This window comes from Tachysurus fulvidraco, chromosome 12 (genome assembly GCF_022655615.1).
Source record: "Tachysurus fulvidraco isolate hzauxx_2018 chromosome 12, HZAU_PFXX_2.0, whole genome shotgun sequence".
Lineage (NCBI taxonomy): Eukaryota > Metazoa > Chordata > Actinopteri > Siluriformes > Bagridae > Tachysurus > Tachysurus fulvidraco.
Window position 1 is genome coordinate 17,143,525 of NC_062529.1, and position 23,374 is coordinate 17,166,898.

The window sequence follows — 23,374 nt, forward strand, 5'->3', positions numbered from 1 at the left end:
TAGTTAATCATTCTGTCATGTCTTGCTAGATTCTTGAATACTGCCTCAAGTTTAGGGTAGTAGTTATAAAGCTTGACATAATCACGGGCTATTGTTGAACAGAAGACTGCAATGAAAAGGTACACAAGTGTTCGGTTACAGTTGGTTATCTTTTCACCTGTTAATATATTAAGCAGTCGTTCGTCAAAATAACAGCTCGTCATATAGCAGCTAATCTTGATACTTGCTTCAGTTGGTGTCAGGCTAGTCCTTAAAGGGAAATTCTAGAAAAAATATTAGGAAAATGTGTAAAAATATTTTGGCTTAAAGCCAGGACTGGAGGAGGGGCAACAGCAGCTGGAACACTGGCCTCATGTTCACCTGTCACTTTTCTGTCACTGCCACTTCTCATTTTCCCTCTGACTCTACTTTTAGGAGAGCCAAGTCGGCTTACAGCTTACAAATGAATTTTAGAACAGAAGTTTTAGCTCCTAGTGCATTGAGATCAGAATATGTCGTAAAAACACACACAGCCAACTGTGAATAAAAATTTTTTTTTTTTTTTTTTAAAACAATGTCCGGTTGGTATAGACTACACTGTGGGACAAAATCAGGGAGAGTATCAGAGAGGGCACATACATTTACAAATCTAGAACACACACACACACACGCACAGACGTATTAAAATGAATTATCCCCAGCTTCTTTTGCATTCTGTCATTCTATGAAATCCACATTAAAAGCAGGGTTTACAATGCATTTGCCTGTCCTCATACCAACAGGACAAAGTTATTTTGAGGCAGTGTTTAAAGCAATGAATAGAAGTGACTACAGCAATAATTTGGAGGCAGGGTTCAGAATCGTCCCCTCCCTCGTCCTCTCCCTCGTCCTCTCCCTCGTCCCCTCCCTCGTCCTCGAGTGTAGAGGTGACCGGCAGCCCTCCTGATCTTCCTCCTCTCCTCGTGGTGCTCCCGTTCGGCCTGCTGCTGACTCCGCTGCTTCTCAGTCTGTGCCAAAGAACAACGAGAGAACAGGTTAAAAACAAATCATGAAGGCTAATTTAAACTTTCAATTTGTCCAACACAACGTGTCAGAACCGGTTGGTGACTCCAAATATACGCTCAACAGCCACTTTAAAAGGAAAACCTGTTTTCCTAATCATTAAAGAATGTATCCAGATAACCAATTATTTTTGAAGCAGTTCATTGAAAAAAATCATGCAGATACCACTCTCAGTAGCTTCAGGCAATGTTTATAAAAAACATCAGAACGAGATTTTATAACCGCTAATGTGCATGAAGTTCAACTACGTGTGAATGTTATGTATAAAACTTGTTTTTTTTCTCATTTTTTTAATGAATTTCCATGAATACATTTTTTGAACCCATGAGTGAAAAACATTTATTTTAATATTTACTGTGATTTTGAATGATTACGTTGAAATTAACTACTGTTAAAATGTATAACGGTGCATGTATGACACGTCTGGTTTTTTTTTTAAGTTTATTAAAGCACTTCACGCTCTGTGTGGTCTCATCAGTTCACACCACAATATAATCTCCTACACAGGGTTAAAGTGTTAATTTCAAAAGGGTAAGCAATATTTTCTGGTCATCAAGAGATGCATGGAATTCTGCTTAAGAACAGCTTTGCTGCTAAATCTAACCTGTCGTAGTCACTAAGCCACTGCTGTTAGATGTTTCTTTTGCCTTGTGTTTATACAGTCTGAACACAATGAGTGACTGAGCCACCATGATCACCATGCCTTAAAGTTCTCTAATGTTAATCACAGCTAAAATCCACTTTCACCTCAAATTGACTCCTGTACGATGATTACAGGATTGTCTGAAACTTTGAAATCTGTAGTCAGACACAGTCCTGAAATCAGCTTTAATCTGTGACGGCACCAGCGAAAAGAGCAGGATGCTTCTCTGCTTCTCTCTGGTACCCGTCTTTATTCCTCACATCTTTCTAGTACTAACGTGGGTCAAACCTTTTTAAAACACTGAAACTTAACTCACTGCACAAAAACATAGCATATAAAATGAATAAATAAAGTAAATGAATGAACTTAGAGACATTTTTAATACCACAGTGCTCCTCAATCTCAATTGCAGTTCTAATGGTAAGACAAATCGTTGATTAATTTACTATAACAGCAGCTTAGATGATAGTGTGCTGGATGGAAGGAAATCGCAGGTTTAAATTAATGCTCTTCTAATAAATTCTTACTACAGCTATATAGCAACATATAGGAATTTTTCAAACATTTCAGTCCCAAATTCCCTCAAAAGCTGACATTAGACTTGTAGCTTCACACTAAACTACATTTTAAATATACAGTTTATATTTCATTTACCCACAAAAGTTTATAAAGTGATCATTTCAAAAGGGTAAGCAATACTTTGCAAAGCTGTGCTTAAGCAGAATTTCATGCATCTCTTGATGACCAGAAAGTATTGCTTACCCTTTTGAAATAATCACTTTAATTCTGTGTAGAAGATTATATAGTGGTGTGAACTGTTGAGACCACACAGAGAGTGTGCAGAGCTTTTATAAACTCTACCACCTCCATAAAATCATTTAACCCCTTCGTATGGGTCACAAATCACAAATAACACAAATAAATAGACACACTGTAATAGATAAATAGACACACTGTGCTTGTAAGTTTTTTGTCTTTGACACATATTAAGGGGTAAAATGGTAAAAGAAGGACACTACATTTGATTTTATACAATTATGCACATGGGTATAGTTTAAAAACATGCTGAATATGAGAAAATTCAACCAAGTTATGTTTATTATCATTAAAGTAGTTTCAGAAGAAACTCAGCTACGCTTCTATATCAGAAGTGGCTCAAGTGGTTAAGGCTCTCCGGCTGTTTATCAGGGTTCAAGCCCCAGCACTGTCAAGCTGCAAATGTTGGGCCCTTGAGCAAGGCCCTTAACCCTCTCTGCTCCAGGGATGTATCATGGCTGACCCTACGCTCTGACTACAACCTCCAAAGTTGCTCTATGTGGAGAAAGAATTTCACTGTGCTTTACTGTATATGTGGCAAAAAAAATGCTTCTATTCTATCCTATCTATATAGAAAATACCATTAAATGGATAAGTTTGCTCTGCTCCAACACTGTGACCATTTAAAATCATTTAGCCAGGAGAGAATTTCAGTCACGCTGCTTCAGAGCTCCCACTACTTTCCACCACACATTTATTCACACAAACCTCGAAACGAGAGAACACGACTCACTGCAGCATTATAATCATAAACACATAATCCAGATTACATTTACTCAGTGCCAGGCATGTTTCTTCAAGTGTGAAACCAAAGGTCACTTTCATTTTTCTCACAGTAACAAGAAAGCGCTTTTCTTATTTGTTGGCACTGTATAAATGGATTTGGAGTGTGTGTGGGCAAAGAGAAAGAAAGGGCAGACACAGGAGCTACAAAGAATTTCTTCAGTATATGAGTGACTAAGACTGGCATTCCTTACGCTCTAATCAGATCCTCATTTAAAACCTACGCCAAGCAAGTGAGAACAGGGGAACAAGCAATTTGAGAAAAAAAACAAGAGAACAACAGAAAGACAAAAAAAAAAAACGGCTAAAAGAAAGAAGGAAGGAAAGGAAGAAGGGAACGAAAGGTAGTAGGAAAGAGCAACGGAAAAGAAACGTAAAGTGAAAGAGAATGAACGGAAGAAGGAAAAGAAAGGTAGAAGGAAAGAACGAAGAAAAAGAAAGGTAAAAGGAATGGCAGAATGAATGGAAGAACCAAAATAAAGGTAGAAGGAAAGAATGAAAGAAAGAAAAGCTAGTAGAAATTATTAGTAGTAGTATAATTGAAATAGTATAATTATTCTTTATGTTAAACTTTTGTTCTATGTTTCTGTTCTGTAAAGCTGCTTTGAGATAATGTCAAGTGTAAAAAGCGCTATACAAATACATATGAATTGAACTGAACATAAAGCAACAAAACAGCCATTAAGCTCCAAGCTCATTCTTATTCAATATCGTTGCCATCACAGATAATAAATATGTCTAGATTCAGATATAATTATATTTGGATGGACGTTATTCTTAATAGCAGTTTTTTTATCTGAATTTCAACACAGCTCGTGCACGTCGCACTGGATCATCATCATCCTAAAAGTAACCAAGTCGGATCAGAAACCACATTTAATTTAGGAAGTACAAGAGTAACGTGCTAACAGAAGTCACTACATTCAAAGTACACAAATAATATCTTCACTGAAAAGACACAAACTCTTTCCCCCTATAAGAATGACGATAGATGGTCCTCGAGGTAAATGACACAAAAAGGCAGACAATACTCTTTATCTACTGCTGTCAATGTCATTTAAGCTGGTGTATAGAATTACTACAATGAAAATAAGTCTTGCTATTCAAATGCTTTGGTTAGGATCAACAGACATGTGGATTCACAAGCAGCATCATATGCAAATATTTTAAAGGAGTGGCTCTAATATGTGGCAGATGTCCTGTGGATCTTAGGTGCTTGTAGTGGTGCATATTGGCATCAAAGTACATTAAAGGCGGGTTCAAAAAGGCGGGTTCATACCAGGTGTAAGATAATAATGCCCTTAATTGTCTTTTTCATTTATCTCCAACACACAGACAGGAGCACACACACACACACACACACTTTTTGGGACGTTTTCCATACAATTTCGTTGTGTAATTAATTACAATCACATTAATAGAAACCCTGCAGCCTAGGAAATGAACCTCAGGCAGAAGAAAACTTTTCCTTAAGTCAATGTTTTTGGTCACTTTAAATGACTAATATTTCTTTGAACATGTGAATAAATACTTTGACAAGGATCAACCTAAACTACTGCTTACACATTCCAAATAACCCACTGATCTAGCAGAGAGGTATTTTCAAAAGGTTATGTGTACCAACAGATAAAGAGCCAAATTTTCACAGTAAATGCTATAGGCTGACTTTTTTTATCCTGTTGCTTGTGACCCTCTCACTAATCAGACCTTTTCTGGCAGTCATCTCTTGCACTGGTTGATTCAGTTTCCAAAAATAAAAAAAATTATTAAAAAATGCAGTAAATGAGTCACACTGTTCTGTACAAGCACCTAATACACTTCCACATAAATGCCTTTTTTGTGTTACAGGGCTCATATCTGCTCACTCCTATGACTTTTTGGTGGCTCTAGGAAGTGCCGAGGTGTCCTAATACCCACCGTTTGCATGCGATGTGTAAAAGCAAATCAATCAAAATATCACGTGATAACATTTTAGTTACAATCAATCAATTCTATCGACCTTAGAAATCATATACCTTTTCTACACTATACACATACAATTTGCGCACGTAATGAAAGTCTACACATATTTCTGTTTCTAGTTCAAAGAATTTTTTTGGCCAAACTTTGTAATGGGTATTTGTAATGGGCTCAGACGTTAAGTGGTACAACAGTACGCATGTTCAGCTCCTGTTCTACACTGATGAGTGATAGAACTCACCTTTTTAAGAGTGAAGGTCAGCTGCTTGCTTCCGACTGCAGTGTCAGCGAGGTTCAGTGTGCCTGAGCTCTCCTCCAGCTTCAAACGCTCCGCAAGGGAGGTCCTGGCATGGAAATAGTCATTTAGAATAATTTCATACAGTAATACAATAAACGTAAACGATCTAAAGATTTACAAAACTCATTTGTAAGGCAATCATTCATTTCTAACTTTGTTTGATCCCGTAATAAACGTTAAGTTGAAGCATTAAATGCGGATGAAGACATTATGAAGAAAAAGATTAGGAGGAAGTCTAGTATGTAAAATGTAAAACCAATTTTTACACTGATTATTGGATGATTTAATTATTTAACTAGTTAAACTACTGTTTCTCAGAGAAGAGAAAATTATATACACTGCTACTGTGAATTTAGTGTAACTGGTGTAAATTTGTTAGTAGATAAATAAAATCAGGCTAGTCAGCGTTTAATGTTAAAGGACCAAGCGTATCTAAAAACTAGCGAGAATTAGCCAAGAGAATTAGCCAAATTTAGCCAAGTATAAACATTATCATTAATTTATGCTAGGTGTTGGCTTGTCATGCAACAACAGCAATAGTATTTACAAGGAAGGTACAATGAAAAATCCTGTAATTAAACAATGGCCAAAGTCATATGAGTAAGATGTATGAGTGAGGTGGCATGCATGACTAAGATTAGCTCTGCTCGTAAAACTGACCATGAACAAATTGTGGGACTAAAATCACCATAAACGACAACCAACACCATTTAGTTAAAATCTAAATCTGAGCAATTCTGATTATTTATAGAACAAATTTCACATTGTACATCATCATTGACCTTAGCATAATGGTAGTTTAGGATAATTTTAGCATGTACTTTTGCATCTTCTGTTTGCGTGCCACGTCCCCGAAGCTGCGGAACTCCTCTCCGGCTTTGATCTGGTAGAAGAGTGGCTGACTCTGGCCTTGAGCCTGGCTCGATTGAGACTTTCTGACTGGATCTGAACTCTGCAGGCTGGTTTTGCGGTCCTGCTCTTTTCTTTCTTTCAACTGCCGCTCTCTTTGCTCTTCTCGTAAGAGACGCCGCTGCTCCCTCACCTCCTCCACCCAACTCTTATCGTCGTCTGAGCTCTCTTCTTCCTCTGAGCTGGGCCGTCCCTCCAGCTCCTCTTCCTCTTCATCTGACTATCAGAAGGAAACAAATTTCAATAGATAAATTTAAATTTTCTGTACAAAGCATTATAATAAGACTTTAATTAATGAAATGAATAATTAAATGAATAGTATTGACAGACATTAACATATTTAATAAACACATACTGTGTCACTAAGTGCTGAAAATTACGCACTCACCTGCTTGTATTAAACTTTGTTCGAGAGGTAATGTAAAATGTTTAAAAACCTCATTCAGTCATAGGTTCAAAATAAAACACCGGATTATAATCTCAATTCACACCACTTTGTAACTAATAATTTAAGGCAATTTAAAACTGAAGGCCTTTTAAGAAAATTTTAAGAAAAGTTGCATTTCTTTCAAAATAAGTCTTAAGCAATCATCATAATTGCCTATTTTTATTATTGTTCAAATATAAACCAAAATTAATATAAACTATATTGCTAAAGGTTTTTGAACAGCTTACCATCACCTCCATATGTGGCTCTTTCTCCAAACTGTTGGAATGCATACATGTATAGGATGTTTTAGTATGCAAGAGAATTTTCTATATATAATAGGATAATATCTCTTCACTGGGAAGTATTGAGTCTCAAACATGTTCCAGTATGATACTGGCTTTGTGCACAACCCAAGCTCCATGAAGACATGGTTTGTTAAGGCTGGAGAAACCGAGTGCCTTGAACAGAGCCCTGACCTCAAATTAACTGAAAACCTTTGGGACGACCTGGAACGCTGAATGCACCCAGACCTCCTCACCCAACATCAGTGCCTGATCTCTAATACTCCTGTGCCTAAATGAAGAGTGTTGTTTAATATAACAGCGGGAAAAAAAAGGATTAAGTCTAAAACGAGCTGCTTGATAAGCACATATGGGTGTGATGGTCAAAAGTCCACAATTTAGCCATATAATACAATAAATATACACTGCCTTATACACTTGAGATTGTTTTTAAAATAGACCTGATATAAAATCCCACATTTGCTGATAATCTGTGACATACTCTACCTTCTGAATGGCTTCTTCCTCAGCTAACTGCTGTAGCCTCTGCCTCCTCCTCTGGCCCACTTTGGACACAATGGGATTAAGCAAACGGTACTCCTCGCTCTGCTCGTCTACTTGGTAGTCTGGATTCTCAAACATCATCTTGAAACGGTCATCAGTCAGGATGCTGGCAGTGCCCTGAGAGTGTGAAACAAACACAGACGCATGTATCAAGAGGGTTCATAGAATTGGTGCAGCAACAAAACAGGACAGAAACAGACTGCAACGCATGATTAAAACAGCAGAAAAAATAATTGGTGCCCCCCCGCCACACTCCCCGGGACAACGTTACCAGAAACCGGGCAGGAAAAATCACCACTGATCCTTCGCACCCTGGACACAACCTCTTTCGGCTCTTCCCTTCTGCAAAGCGCTACAGAACATTGCTTACTAAAACTGCCACACAGGAACAGTTTCTTTCCACAGGCAATCACCCTGATTAACAACTCATCATAATTATATTCAGTTGTTTGTTTTAGAATCGTCTGCACCTTTCTAGGACCAAATTGGCCAAAATATATCCTAATGTGGATCCCAACTGTACGCTTTGTCACCAAAGCCCCTGCTTCTTTGGCTCACATGTTCTAATCATGCCCAAGCATAGGCATATCTGGTCTGAGATATTTAATACATTCACCTACATTTGTAAAAACAATATCGATCCAGATCCTATCATTGCAATATTTGGGGTGGTACACACTAAAGTTGGGGTCTCAAGAGGCCAATCTCAATTAATAGCATTTTCTACACTGTCAGACCGTCGATTAATTCTTACAAATTGGAAATCTCCCTCAACTCCAAAACACTCACGTTGGGTGTGCGAAATTATGTCCTTCCTCCAGCTTGAAAGATTAAGAACTACAGTTCAAAACTCAGCAGAATGGTTCCAGAATTTATGGCAACCTTTCTTGGATTATTATGAAATGCATTTGATGCTAATTCTTTAGATAAAAAAAAGGTTCTTATCTCCCCTTTATTTATTTATTTATTTATTTATTTATTTATTTTCATTTTATTTTTATTATTATTTTTTGTTTGTTTTGTATTGTTTTGTTTTTGTGTGCATTCTCAGTGCTTGCACGAACTTTGGATGCAAATCTGTGGCGAAAGGGGTTATGTGAGATAATGTTTGTAAAGTATGAGGTTTGTGGATCGGGATGCCTTGTATAACATAAGAGAATGTTGGTTTGTTTGTGTTATGTGCATTTAAAACAATAAAAACACTTTGAAATAAATTGTTTGTTTTAGAACTTGGTGATCAGCTTTTCATAGTGATGATTTATCGACCACCAAAATCTAATACAAACTTTTTAACGGAGTTTGCTGAGTTCTTGGGTGATGTGACTCTGAAATATGACAAGCTTCTTATACCTGGAGATTTTAACGTTCATATTTGCTGCATGAATGATCACTTAGCTAAGGGCTTTACCCATTTACTAAACGCCTTCGACTTTTCTATTGGGGTTAATGCTCTCACTCATAAGGATGGCCATACAACACTTGACCTAGACCTTTGCATGGACTTAGTATCTCTGATTTAGAAGTCTGTTATGTTTACTGTACCATGTTCTACTGCTGCACCTACAGTCTCATCTCGTGGCCGCTTTTCTCTGGTAATTACTCAAAGATTACCAAAAGATTCTTTTTCATCAATTTTTCACGATGTGATGCCATCTATCGCCGATTTTTCCTGTGATGCCACCGTCAAGGAACTCCTCTCCAGGTTTAACTCCACCTGTTCTAATGTTTTAAATGCTGTGGCTCCTTTAAGGACGTTTCAGTCTAAAACCCGTTCTGAACCCTGGATTGATGATTCTATTCGCTCTCTCAGACCTTGCTGTAGAAGAGCAGAACGAAAGTGGAAAAAGGACAGGCTTCATGTTTCTTTTGAGATCTTAAAGGACTCTCTTTTTAAATATGAGAAAGCAGTTCAAAAAGCAAAATGTCGACATTTGTCAGATATTATTGACTAGAATTAGATCTAAGACTCTCTTCAATATTATTAATGCCACTCTAACCCGTCGGCCTGTCTTTTTTTTGGAGATTTCTCTATCATGTGAGGATTTTTTATTATTTTTTGATAGTAAAATTAGGGATCTCCGGCTGGGGCTGTCTCCCTCGTTTGTTAATCCGTTTAATCCCTCCTTCGCCAATACCTTTTTTAGGCAGTTTAAACTAGTCTCACTTCCAGATTGGCTGGAAATAGTTGGCTTTAGATATTCTTCCTCCTTTTTTATTTAAACAAGTTTTTATTGATGTTGCTCCGCATGCAGTGGTTTACCCATTGCTTAAAAAACCGAATCTGGACTAATCAGTTTTAACAAACTTTAGGCCCATATCTAATCTGCATTTTGTGTCAAAGATTCTGGAAAAAAAATGTTTTTACAGTTACAAAGTTTTTAGCTGATAATTCAATGTTTGAAACATTTCAGTCATCATCATCTTCTTATCATGAGAGAAGCAAATGAACATTTCAGTCAGGTTTTCGTAAATCCAATTCTACCGAGACTGCACTTTTGAAGGTTCTTAATGATATTTTAAAATCATGCGATTCGGGTGACTTTGCAGTCCTTGTACTCTTAGATTTGACAGCTGCTTGCGATACAGTCGATCAGGCTGTTCTCATTGAGCGTTTAGAACATTGTGTTGGTTTAAGAGGTGTTGGTCTAGATTGGTTTAAATCATATTTTGCAAATTGAAGTTTTTCAGCCCAGATGGGTGAACATTACTCGAGTAATGCTTTTTTGCCCTGTGGGGTCCCATCAGGGTTCTATTTTGGCTCCTTTGCTTTTTTCTCTCTCTATGCTCCCTCTTGGCTCAATTTTTAGAAAACACGGTTTGTCATTTCATTGCTATGCGGATGACACTCAGGTCTATTTGCCTGTCAAACGAAATTCTGTGGGTTTTGAATCTCTTATGACATGTTTGGCAGATGTAAAGGCTTGGCTTTCCTAAATTTTTTTAATTTTCAATGGAAAGAAAACTGAAATTATAGTTTTTAGTCTATCTGAATTTTCAAATCCCCCGAAACTAGATCTGGGAGGGATGTCTTTGTGTCTGAAATCATGGGTAAAAAATCTTGGGTTCATTTTTGATGATGGTTTAAAGTTTGACCGGCAAATAAATTCAGTTGTCAAAGCTTGCGTTTTTCAGCTGCGTCTGCTTTCTAAAGCTAAGAATTTTCTTTCTTATTTTTAATTATTAATTAATAGTATTAATAATCATTAATCATTGTTAATAATCTTAATTATTTTTTTTAAATAATTCATGTTTTTATTTCATCTAGGCTGGACTACTGTAACTCACTTTATTTTGGGATCAGCCAGACAGCTTTATCCCGCTTGCAGCTTGTCCAAAATGCTGCGGCTCGACTATTGTGTGGGGTAAAAAAGAGGGAGCCTATTACTCCTATTTTACGCTCACTACATTGGTTTCCCGTTTGTTTAAAGTAGATTTTAAAATTCTGCTCCTCATTTATAAATCTCAGAATGTTTTGCCCCCCCCTTATCTCAGTGAGTTACTAAATAGATCTAAATAACCTAATAGATCCCTTCGGTCTTCCAACCAGGATCTATTGTTTACTCCAAAGTCGAGGCTTAAGTGCAGGGGAGATCGTGCTTTTTGTATTGCTGCCCCCAGGCTCTGGAACACCTTGCCAGTGTCCATTAGACAAGCCTCGTCTCTAAATATTTTTAAGTTAAGGCTAAAGAGATTTCTATTTTCAAAAGCATATGGCTGATGGTATGTTTGTATGATTATCTGTTTGTTTGTTGTTCGTTTTTTTCTGTTCTTAATGTCCTAATGGAAAGCACATTGGTCGAAGTTGAAATTATTCGTGCTATATAAATAAATTGTCATATATTCTCTGTTTCATATCTATAAGTAACGCATTATCAGAACTGTCAGTCACCACATCACCTTTATATGTTACACACACTACTGCTGCTGTATATTGTACAAAAAGCATAATATTGCACAATATTGTTTTTCACACTTCACACACTTTATGTACAGAACTGATCAGTCATATATTCTGTATTCACATCTAATACTCATAATGTCTATTGTATCACATCTGCATTTGCTTGTATAGTCTGTATTATCTTGTATAGTATAGTGTTATTTATGTCAGTACTTGAGAGTCACAAACGGCTGGAACCAAATTCCTTGTGTGTGTCAATACACATGGCCAATAAACCTGATTCTGATTAGGAATATCCACGCACTAGTTAAAACCGCTATGTCTGCCATGCTGACAAAAGACTAAAAGAATCTCTCACCTTAGCCTTCTTCTTGGCTTTTCGTGACTCTCTGTCCTCTCCCTCTGCCATTAGCTTCATTGCAAGATCTTTGTTAACCTTCGGCAGATTCTGTCAATGTGCAGAAAAGGAGAGGTTAGACATGGAACAGGTACGTCATTTCATTTGAAATATGTAAGAATGGCTGATGTAGATCATACATGAGAGAGAGAGAGAGAGAAAGAGAGAGAGAGAGACTTGTCACCTTTAGTTGTACTCTCTGTACCCTAGATTCTTCTATTTTCTGTCGTATTTTGTCCTTGCGATATTCCTCATAGGCAAACGGATTTGCCATAGTTTTAACCTGGGGAATTATAAGAAGCATAGTTCCATTTTAAGGAAATCATTAAAAGATTTAAACAATCAATTGTTTCGGTGTCCAAATATGATTAAATATTACTCTAAATATTAAGTCACAAAATATTTTGAACGCCACAAAGGTATAATGATGATGATGATCACTGATAAACCAATAAGTACTTAGATTATGTACATAATCTAATAAGTACATAAGACACAAGTACATAATCTAAGTACTTGTATAATGATCATCATCATTTACAAGTACTTAGATTATGTACTTTTATGCACTTTTACTCTCACACATACACACACCTTGTGGTAGAGTCGGATGTCCATGAAGAAGCCATGCATGTAGGCCCTCAGCAGAGGTGAGCCAATCAGGTGTGTCAGACCTGAGGGAACAAAACCAGCCATACAATTAGATCAGACTGAATGACGCCTGAGATACCCCGAGTAGTTCGGATAAGCGGTAGGAAAATGAATGAATGAATGAATGAATGAATGAATACCTCTAATATATCAGGTCACAATAAACAAGTGGAATAGAAATTAAAAATTTGTGAATTTCAGCTGCCTCCAAGGTGAACTGCAATTATCAATATTGATATCTTTTATAGATAGATATTCCTGTCTGTAATAGTATAATGGCATATACCTTGTGAGTTGCCATTTATTTAAAAAATAAACGAACAGAAAAGAGAGATAGAGTTTTGTAGTTGTTTTGGCCAGGTCAATTTAATGGCCAAGAAACTAGCCATATTAATTGTTTATTAATTATTAATAATATGATCATATATTGTATATGATTTCTTAAAAGTCTAGAAACACCTCTTTCATTAGTTCTGATACAAAAATCCTGCTAAAAGACACTACGATGCTGCCCGGTTTTAACACACAGCAGGATAATTACACAGATTTAGGAATCAATAGGGCCTTATGACTGTTTCCCAATGCCACGTTGTTATCTGGCATGGGAAGAAATAGGACAAAGGGGCAAAAAGTCACTGATTTGTTCCTAATCATTAATAGTAAACAAAAGCCTTCAGTAAAAGCTGATATTTGTTTCACCAATAATAAGACATATTTTCTATACATGAGAGAAAAACAACAACCACATTATCCAATAAGAACTGTTCCTGTCAGAATGAAGACTTGATGCCTGTAGCTGGGACGAGGTGCTGGCAGCAATCTAGCTCAGTGGTACATTTGTGTGACACAATGGATTTAAAGATCTAAATGAACTTTTAGATGATTATGTAGGTTGTTTAATATTTCTAAACCTAGTAATTTAATTCCATTTCTGTAAAGCAGAGGCTGTCAGCTGGCTGAATACATTCCAAGGTTTCTCAGCAGACCGAACGGAGTACTTGGAAAAAATACTATAACAGAACAGTTCAAAGTGTAAAGAAAAAACTGGCCCAAACAAGCGTATTAGACCACCGACTATCTACAAGGCTAAAAAACATTATGTCAGAAAGAATTTTCCACAGGCTTTCATGGATTTTCATTTTATTGACCCTCTAGTCAGATTAGCAAAACAGCAACATGCCTTTTTTTTTCTTTTTAAAGGAAACCAAGATTGATGACAAAAGGACAGTGAAATCAGCTGCATGTTAACTCTCAGATTTAGGTCAGATTCAAAACAGATACTATGAAGCAAAACCTCATAGACTTCAAATATTCTTATTTACAGACATAAGCTAATTATCAATGAGCAAAAAAGTAGAAAAATCTTAAGCCTCATAGAAAAGAAATCTTCTCAATTGTGGAAAAAAAAACATGGATCATGGTACTTCTTGTGAAAGATACTCTACTGACTATTACTGCTCTACTAACATTCAAGAGCAATTGTGGGTGTGCAGATGGAATAATAGAGGGAACACACCAAACATAGAACTGAATTTTTAGTAATAACAGGAAGCAAAAAATAAAAAAATAAATAATTTAAAAAAAAACAAACAAAAAAAAAACAAAACATACGCATACATGACCATGGAACTTACCAAGGTTGTCCAGGTCTTTGCGTGTAACAAACTTGTAGTCATCATAGACGGTACTTTCTGGGTTCTCCTCCAGTTCTTCAGTCAGGTTATCCAGGAATGAACACCAACGAGGTGCAGGACCCAAGGCCTATAGAACAATTAATATAGATGTGCTATATTAAGCTGTCAGATAGCAAATATACAATGTTGAGGAGACCTTTAATCATCTGGGGTCCTTCTGAAATAGTTTAGCTCATTCAAGAACGTTCCAAAACCTCGCTCTTTGGATGAGCCATCAGTCATAACTTTTGTTTATACAAGTTAAATGAATCCATCAAACTGTTTACATGCTGTCTTGCTCACTTTGCTGCTGTTTTTGCATAAACTGTCCAACATTTCAGCCGTAATTGCACATACTATACAATATTTCAGTCATTTGCTGTTTTTTTTGCACAATTCTATATATTATCCCAAGGACCTGCTGCTAAGAAACTGTGTTCATTCTAATGTTACTGCACAAAATATTGTTTGAACATTCAGTATTCACATACAGTATATACACTGGTGGTCGGCACTGTTTCCGTTACTGTTTATTGTCTTTTGTGTATTGTATTTTTGTACTTTTTGTATTGACTTGTAACTTTGTGTCTGCACTGTCTTTTGTCCTGCACTGTCTTGTCTGTTTTGTCCTGCACTGTTTGCACCAGGTTGCACAGTTGCACTTTATGTGGCTAGGACTACTTACATGTCCTTAGCCCTGTCTTTGTTTTATGTAGCACCTTGATCCTGGAGAAACGTTGTCTCATTTCACTGTTTACTGCAACAGCTATATATGGTTGAAATGACAATAAAAGCTTCTTGACTTGACTTGAAATTCCTCTCAGTATTGATAGTTTTATATATAGCTATACTAATAGGAAAGTAAGTCAGCCTTGCCTACACTAAATACAGTAGCTTTAAATAGAAACAGAAAGGTGTGATCTATTGAAAAGCATGTACATATCAACAGAATGAGTCATAATTCAAATGAAAACACAAAGACAAAATGTTTTAACAACAGCAAAACTGTAGTTACTTACAGGAATGTAGAAAGTATTCATTTTGGGGTCTTCATTAGCAGTGAAGAGCATACCTTTAAAAGGGATAAAAGTGATAAGTTTAACATTTAATAGCCCTAAAAGATTTTTAGTTACTTAGCTGGGAGGACATGCTGTCAAACAACGCCTATGTATTATGCTGGAACAAAGTTAATGGAGTTATTACCAGTAAAACAGGTTGCATTTCTTAAGTCAGATTAAATGTAACTTATTATAGTAATCTTTCTAGTTCTTTGTACAACATGTGCAAAGTTTGCAGACAGATCTCCTTGCTACACAGAATAAGAAAAGAAAAAACATCAAGGTCACTGTGTAATGAAGGAAGGTAAAGTTTACCTGCCATCAGGGAATTCATACAGCACAGGCAGGCTTTAAACATGGAATGAAGGTACTCACCTGATTCAGGGTAAACACACACATCGTTGATGTTGGCCTGTGGCTCGATGGAGGAAAACATTTTACCCTGAAACGAAGAAATTCTGTTTTGGACACAATCTATCTGCAGGCCAGTGTCATGGTGCTATGGGTAAGGACATAGTGGGTGTTGTGCTTACGTTGTCTCTGTGCCACATCTTGATGATCTTTGAGTCTGCAGAAATCACCAGATCCATCTGCTTATGGAAGTGCAGGGAGTTGATGGGCAAGCCGTAATAATGGTCTTTAACAAACAGGGGACGAGAAGAACGCAGGTCGTACAACAAAACCTGCAGAAACAACGGGATGTTTATTTATGCACATTTGTGAAGGAACTAGAATTTGTACTGACTAGGCATTGCCTCCGGTACTAATCTACAGTTTGCTGTGTATATATGATATGCAAAAAAAAAAAAAAAAAAAAACACCTCCCCAAGTGGCCTTTGACAATGGACAACACACCCTTGAACACACTCAACAGAGCTCATCCATAGGAGATCATTTCTTAAAAAAAAAAAGCTTATTATGTGCTAGTAGTAACTGACCTGTCCTGTAGTCGTGCCCACAGCCATACCCAGAGAGCCATTAAACTTGAGCGCACTGACAGACGGCAAACTCTCAACTCTGGAAATGAAAAACACACCACACCACATTGTACATAACAAAAATGGTAGCTCTTCTGCATAAGCCATTTACTGGCTTATCAGGGGTCACTTATGGAAGTCTAAAGGGGCCATGCTTTAATATATTTTTTCTTTCTTGTTTTATTGTTAACATGCTGTTTTGTCATGATCATGACTTAATTTTCTTGACATTATTACTACTATGTTACTGCACTTTTGCTGCAGTCATGATCAGGAGAAAACATGAAAGAAAGAAAAAAATTAATAATGCATGCAATAATGGCCTCCTAAGACTTCCATACACAAGCATTCACTTGGAGGGAAGAGTCACTAAAATTTTTCTAATTTCTAAGGAAACATTTCTATCATTGTGAGACTGGTCTCTTCCAGGAAGACAAGATTCCCATCCACAGGGTATATGGGCTCAGAAAACAGCCAGTTTGATGTTATGGCCTTCACCGTCACCAGATCTCAACTCAGTTCAAACTTGTTTATCCAAATTTCCCTGAGTGACATGAGTCTTTGTTCACTGTGAACCTGTCTTTCATGGCCGCGTGACAAGTTAAACTAAAACAAGCCTGTGGTGTCCACGTGTGTTAGTCCGTGTGTCAGTCAGAATTTTATTTTATTTTTTTTTAACAGGCAGTCACGACATGCATTAACTTAGAGCGGAGCTGTATAACTGTTAGAGGTATCGTTTATACATGTGCATGAATTTCGGATTTTGAACAGAATTTATAACAGTGTTAAGTGACATTGTGCATCATTGCTGCATATAATTCAAAGGGAAGAAATAGTTTGTATAGTACTTATTAATAGTAATAGTATATATATTAAAAATGACGATTACACAGGTTTTCACCTCATATTCAGTCATATTACAGTCCTCAAAAATATTTACATTTTTTAAAATTAAAATCGTTACACAGCCTGTGGGTTGTGTGTGTTCAACACCTTGCTTTAAGGCATCTCTGTGATGTTTGTTTAATGTTCTCTTAATGCCATGCCAGTATGAATGGCTAATTCCAAGGCAGGATCAAGGTAGATATTAGGTAAAGCGAGGTATCTTAGTACATCTTATAGTATTACAACAATAGAATCTTACAGTATTTCAAGTGTGTCAATGAGAGCATCTATATTTCATATTTTAATACTCAATAAGAACTCCAGGATTTTCCCTGGTGAGACATTTTGGACAATCCTATATATGTGTTTGCTGAGTAAAATAGTTTTCTAATGTCGTTAAACGCACAACAAGCCAATAATAAATGTTTTGACATCTCTGTGATATCGGTGCCAAATGTACGCACAATTTTTATTTATTTATTTTTTTACAATTTTTACTATGTTTAACGTTTTATTGACTGAATCATTTAGATGACGTTTGGTGTGTAATGACGTATCGTCTTCCTGATTCACAATTAAAATCCATAACTGACTTATCTGCCATTAGAAGTATGTTCATTTATTTATTCACTAACTGAAGTATCCTATTTATATTAAAGGGTGGTGACATCACTAGTTTATATCCACTAAACCAACTAATAAGAAATGAGACAGAATGGTTAAGCCTTTGCCTGAAGTCAGGAAAACAATGTGGGCATGAAAATACCACTGTGGTGACAAATTCCTGATGTCATACAACTTCTTGTGCCATGTCACCACCAACAACCAAGGAGGGATTATTTATTTATTGGCAATCAAAATAGCAAACTGGGTAGAAAATCTGGCAGGGAATTAAACCGCAAAATTTGACACACCGCCTAGTGCAGATGTGAGCATTAGATCATGAGGATATGATGTAAAGATTAGAGCTTACTCGGTTCCTTCTGTGACGCTGCTGAGGGCGCAATCTAGGATGCCAACTCGAGTGCGCACACGTGGGTCCCAGCATTCCACTTTCCCCTATACACAGCAACACACTCGGAAATAAAAATCCCAAATCTGGAACAAATAAATGCAATAAGCAATTCCAAATCAAGCACAACACCAACCTCTATAGTCCCGGCAGCGAATAAATGATGAACAGGGTTGAGGTCACATACGTTGATCTCCCTGTTATGATATAAAAAATAAACACAAAATGTAGTTAGAGAAGTAAAATACGCATCAGTTTTTTGGCATTGACCTGCAAGTGGAGAACAGTGAGGTATTAATATTAAACCCCACTGCCAGCTTTGGTGTTAGAAATGAAACATAGTCCCCCGAGGATCCCTCTGACAAGAAGACGAATAACACGGTAACAATCAGTGCATCCTCCATAAAGACGCCCAACAGACTACACAATAACATAAATACTACTTTCAAAGTGGCAAACACACTACGGTCTTATGCGCCCTCTGGTGGTTCAGTACTTACATTGCATCTGTCTGTAGAGAGTTGAGGAATCGACCTTGCTCAAGGTTCATACGGAAGATCTCCGAACTAGAGAAGGAACCAGAAATAAAGTGAAGTAACGTGACAAGAACGATTAAGAGGAAAACTCTTTTAGCAAACAGCCCGAAGTGTTTCAATGAGGAAAATAAAAGGAATTTAAACATGGCCTTTAGAAAGTTTGAAAATTTCTCACTAAAGCAGAAAAGAATGGACAAATTACACTATAAAGGTCAAAGGTTAGTGGTTCTTCTCCAAACCTTTTCCTTAATTGGACCTAAGAAGCCCACACCTGTTGTAGCATGACATTGGTCCTGTGGACAAAGCCAGCGTCATTGAAGACAAAGTGTCTGACTTCATGATTTTACATTATGTTTAAACATACCTGATGGCAAGCTGCACATCTACACACACACTGCACATCCACAAACACACTGCACATCCACACACACACGATTATACATGATTTTACACACACTGCACGCACACACACACTGCACACACACACTGCACACGCACACACTGCACGCACACACACTGCACGCACACACACTGCACACACACACACTGCACACACACACACTGCGCACACACACACACGCACACACGCACACACTGCACGCACACACGCACACACACTGCACGCACACACACACACACTGCACGCACACACACACACACTGCACGCACACACACACTGCACGCACACACACACTGCACGCACACACACACTGCACGCACACACACACTGCACGCACACACACACTGCACGCACACACACACTGCACGCACACTGAAGGACACATGCACACGATCTTTATCTCTATCCAAATATTATTTAACTAATGTTTAAAAATACAGGCACTTTTTATGAATGGCAACACTGTACAATGTACATTTATGTGGTAGCTTCGTGGTTAGGTATTAGATTACTGATCAGAAGGTTTTGAGATCGAATCCCAGGGCCACCAACAAGCTGCCACTGCTGGGCCCCTGAACAAGGCCCTTAACACTCAATTACTCAATTGCTCAGGTTTATAAAAGAGATAAAATGTAAGTCACTCTGGATAAGAACGTCTGCCAAATAAAATGTAAATGTATATTTATGCATCAAGCTTAAATCCAGCCTCAAACCAGTTTATGTAATATACCCATCAATTTTGTCAGTATAGAACTATTTCTGTCAGTGATATGAAGAATAATTTTGTAAATCTGCCTTTACCTGGCTCCTACAAAGTACATATCACAGGATGGGTAGTGGTAGGAGAAATCACGGCCAAACTTGGGGATACGTGTCTTATAGTAATGACCGTGCTGAGAATGAAACTCCACGTGACGATCAGTACGCAAAAACACCAGCTACACAAAAACACACAAACCAAAAGACAGTGATTTATTTCTTTAAACTTTTTGTTTTTAAATATTGTTTCTGACCAGTAATTGAAACAAAAACACACCAAAAATATAAGCTAGATGTAAAATCTAGGATAACGTAGGATTACCTTGGAGTAGTCATCAGACAAGATTTCGAAGGCCACCACTTAAAACAGAAAAGCAAACACACATGTCTATATTTTAAAGATTATGGCTCAATCTCAAATATTATATTTATATACAACAATTACGAATCTACACCAGAACAGAGAAAAAAAATTACGTTTAAGAAGACACAATCAACAATAAGAATATAAAATTATTAAGATGGGACAACACTCAGTCACGTTAATGAAGGAAATGGGGAAAAAAGACCACTAAAGAAAGGAATAATAAATTCTACAAATATTTTACAATTTCAACCAAAAATTCAGTTCAAATGAGCTGCTTCCAATCAGTAATACTGTAAAAAAACAAATTACTTGCATAAAAATAAATAAATACATAAATAAATAAATAAATAAATAAATGGAAACATTTGAAGAACTACAATAAATTCTTATACTGATAAGTATTTTAAAAAGCAAACAGAGAGAATTTATCACAAATAAGCACTACCAAGCCATTTCATAAAAAGATGTAGCTTCCTTATTTCTGCCTTGTGTAGCGTGCATTAGTTAGGGAGAAGAGAGAAGCTTGCGGCTTCAAGCTTTTTAAATATTCAGCAGAAGTCTGCACATCAACTGCAATGGGTTTTACTTATTGAGGAGACTTCATAACTACAGCACAGGGACAGATCACCATCACTGAGAGACAGACACCCTCTTCTAGTAAACAGAGCTGTCTGGCATGCACACACACACACACTCCAACAGCTTCTTGTATATAAGCTCAGCGGGGTCAGTTCCCGATTCATGTAATCTAGACGTAAACCCATGTGTTACTATGTGCTTGACACAGTTAGTACATTTTTAATGGGGGGAAAAACGGCATGTATCTTAAGTTACTTTTTACCATTAGACATTTGACTCTGTTCTTTCGAGACATTTGCAAAAATAACATTTACATTTATGTAGAAAAAACTTCAAGAAGCACTGGCAGATATTCACCAGCCTTACATTGCAAAATGTAAACCCACTGGCCAAAATGAATAGGAAAATTAACACTAAAATGCACTCATCTGCCATTAATTCACTCAGTAGCAGTCATACTTTTCTACAAAGACAAGAGGGCAAATTCAACTGTGTTCTCTGGATGGGAGGAATGACTACCTGTCACTCAGAGAGACATTTGTGAGCTCATGTATATGGATGAGACAGTTAGCACTTACATCTAAGCATGTTGATTAACCCCAAGTAAATTCGCTACATTGAGCATGTTGGAAGTGGACTGTTGCTCATGTAGGTGCTGTGTGACCCATCTTTTCATTCATTTTCAGCTTCACACTAATTAGGCTAAAAGTATTTTTTATATATATTTTGGGAAATTTAAAAATTGGACTAGAGTCTGTGGTATGTGGTGCAGAGGAAGCTTGCATTAGCCCTTATAACCTCCTTTCTGGCAGCTGTCATTATGTGGGCAAATGTCTGGCCATACAGTGTAGTGGAGAATCATCTAAAAATTGCAATGACCAAATTGGGAGGAAATATATACATGCCGTATACAGGCTTTGTATCGGTGTTACAGTAGACTGTTTTTAGCATTTATATAATGGCATTATAAACAACAGCTTTGATCTAAAGACTTACCTTCAGAATCCAGACACCTTTCAAACTTCAGAGACAGCTGATAGGTGTCATAGCACCGGATCCTGGGTTTGTATGTGCCTATAACACAAAAGCATAAAAGTGTGATTTGACAGACTTTTTCCATTTTTTCCAGGCGCATAACACAAACATCAAACTGAGGGCTGAATATAACCTCACCAGCAGCACATACTACTAAAATGTTCAGATGTAGTGGCATACTATTTTAAAATACAGAATGTGTGCTGATGTAGCTCATGGGCAAGTTTCCTGATAAACAAACCTGCAGCTAAAATATACTGTCCGTCACGTGACACTTTGATAGAGGTGCACACAGTGGGCATCTCAAAATCCTGAATGAGTTCAATCCTCCTCTGAATATCTGTAGAGAAGTGAAGAAAGCAGTTACAAAAATCAAGCAAACACAAAACACAGAATCGTGCAAAATAACATGGATCAAATCTTACCAGTATCTCTGTTCTGTAAAGCTCTCTTCTTTCTGTCTGACAACCACTGCAGAAACAATCCAACAAAAGAAAGAAGACAAATTACAAAAAAGTATTCTACGTAATATTATTTTGATTTAAAACTAAAGAAAATTTATCTTAGACTAGACTACTAACCGTATATGATTACTAATAATTTAAGTTAAATCGCATTTACCAAAAAATATGAAATATCTGGGTAATATTAAGGAGACATTAGTACAGAATTAGTACAAATAAAATAATTAGTACAGCTCTCTGAAAGAATATAGTTGTCTTACCTCTGGAAGAGACTTGCCATGGCTCAGATTATATATTTTTATATTATTTACACTAGACACCTGCATTTTAAAGCGATCAGATGAGCTGTTTACACATAATATGTAGAATTATTTACACAGAAAAGCTTCCAGATTACAGACCCACGTTGGAACCACAACAAGAACTGCGCTGTTCACGAAATAAAGTCCGTGTGGAAACGTATAGCTCAAAGCATTAGTTCCTACAGTAGTTACAGATGCTACAGAGGAATTACCTATAACATGTGTAACAATATATAAAAAAATAATCAATATCACTTTATGTATATATTTAGGTACACGAATAAGTGAATGAATAAATAACAAATGTAAATAATCTTACTTTTGAGGACATCGTGAAAATGAATGAGATTGCTAAATAAACAAACAAACAAACAAACAAACAAACAAACAAATAAATAAATAAATAAATAAATGTGTACTTATGTCTGTTTAAGATTACATATAGTGTTGTACTTATGATTTATTATTGTAATAATTAATCATTTCTATTTAGTTATGGAAATAACGAATTAATTTGATCAACAGCAAATGTATTTTGTGCTAAAAGCTGATTACTAAAAATGTATAAATCTAAAACTAAATAATTTCTAAATAATAAAAACTAAAAAACAAAACAATAAACGCTAAAATTTTAAATACATTAGCTATAACACC

General features: G+C 36.7%; 1 protein-coding gene across 1 annotated transcript; it reads right to left on the minus strand.

Annotated features, from left to right (window-relative positions):
* Positions 1-517: 517 nt before the first annotated feature.
* On the minus strand, positions 518-22,877 carry nol10 (nucleolar protein 10). Its single transcript, XM_027172718.2, has 21 exons — positions 22,679-22,877; positions 22,380-22,425; positions 22,196-22,294; positions 21,916-21,993; positions 20,296-20,333; positions 20,016-20,152; positions 18,779-18,844; positions 18,415-18,475; positions 18,240-18,325; positions 16,343-16,421; positions 15,938-16,087; positions 15,780-15,846; positions 15,366-15,418; positions 14,308-14,434; positions 12,617-12,696; positions 12,207-12,305; positions 11,984-12,073; positions 7,668-7,841; positions 6,362-6,669; positions 5,484-5,586; positions 518-986 (listed from the first exon to the last, which is right to left on the minus strand). The coding sequence occupies exons 1-21, from the start codon at positions 22,742-22,744 to the stop codon at positions 834-836; spliced, it is 2,160 nt and encodes a 719-aa protein (XP_027028519.2). The 5' UTR covers positions 22,745-22,877; the 3' UTR covers positions 518-833.
* Positions 22,878-23,374: the final 497 nt, after the last annotated feature.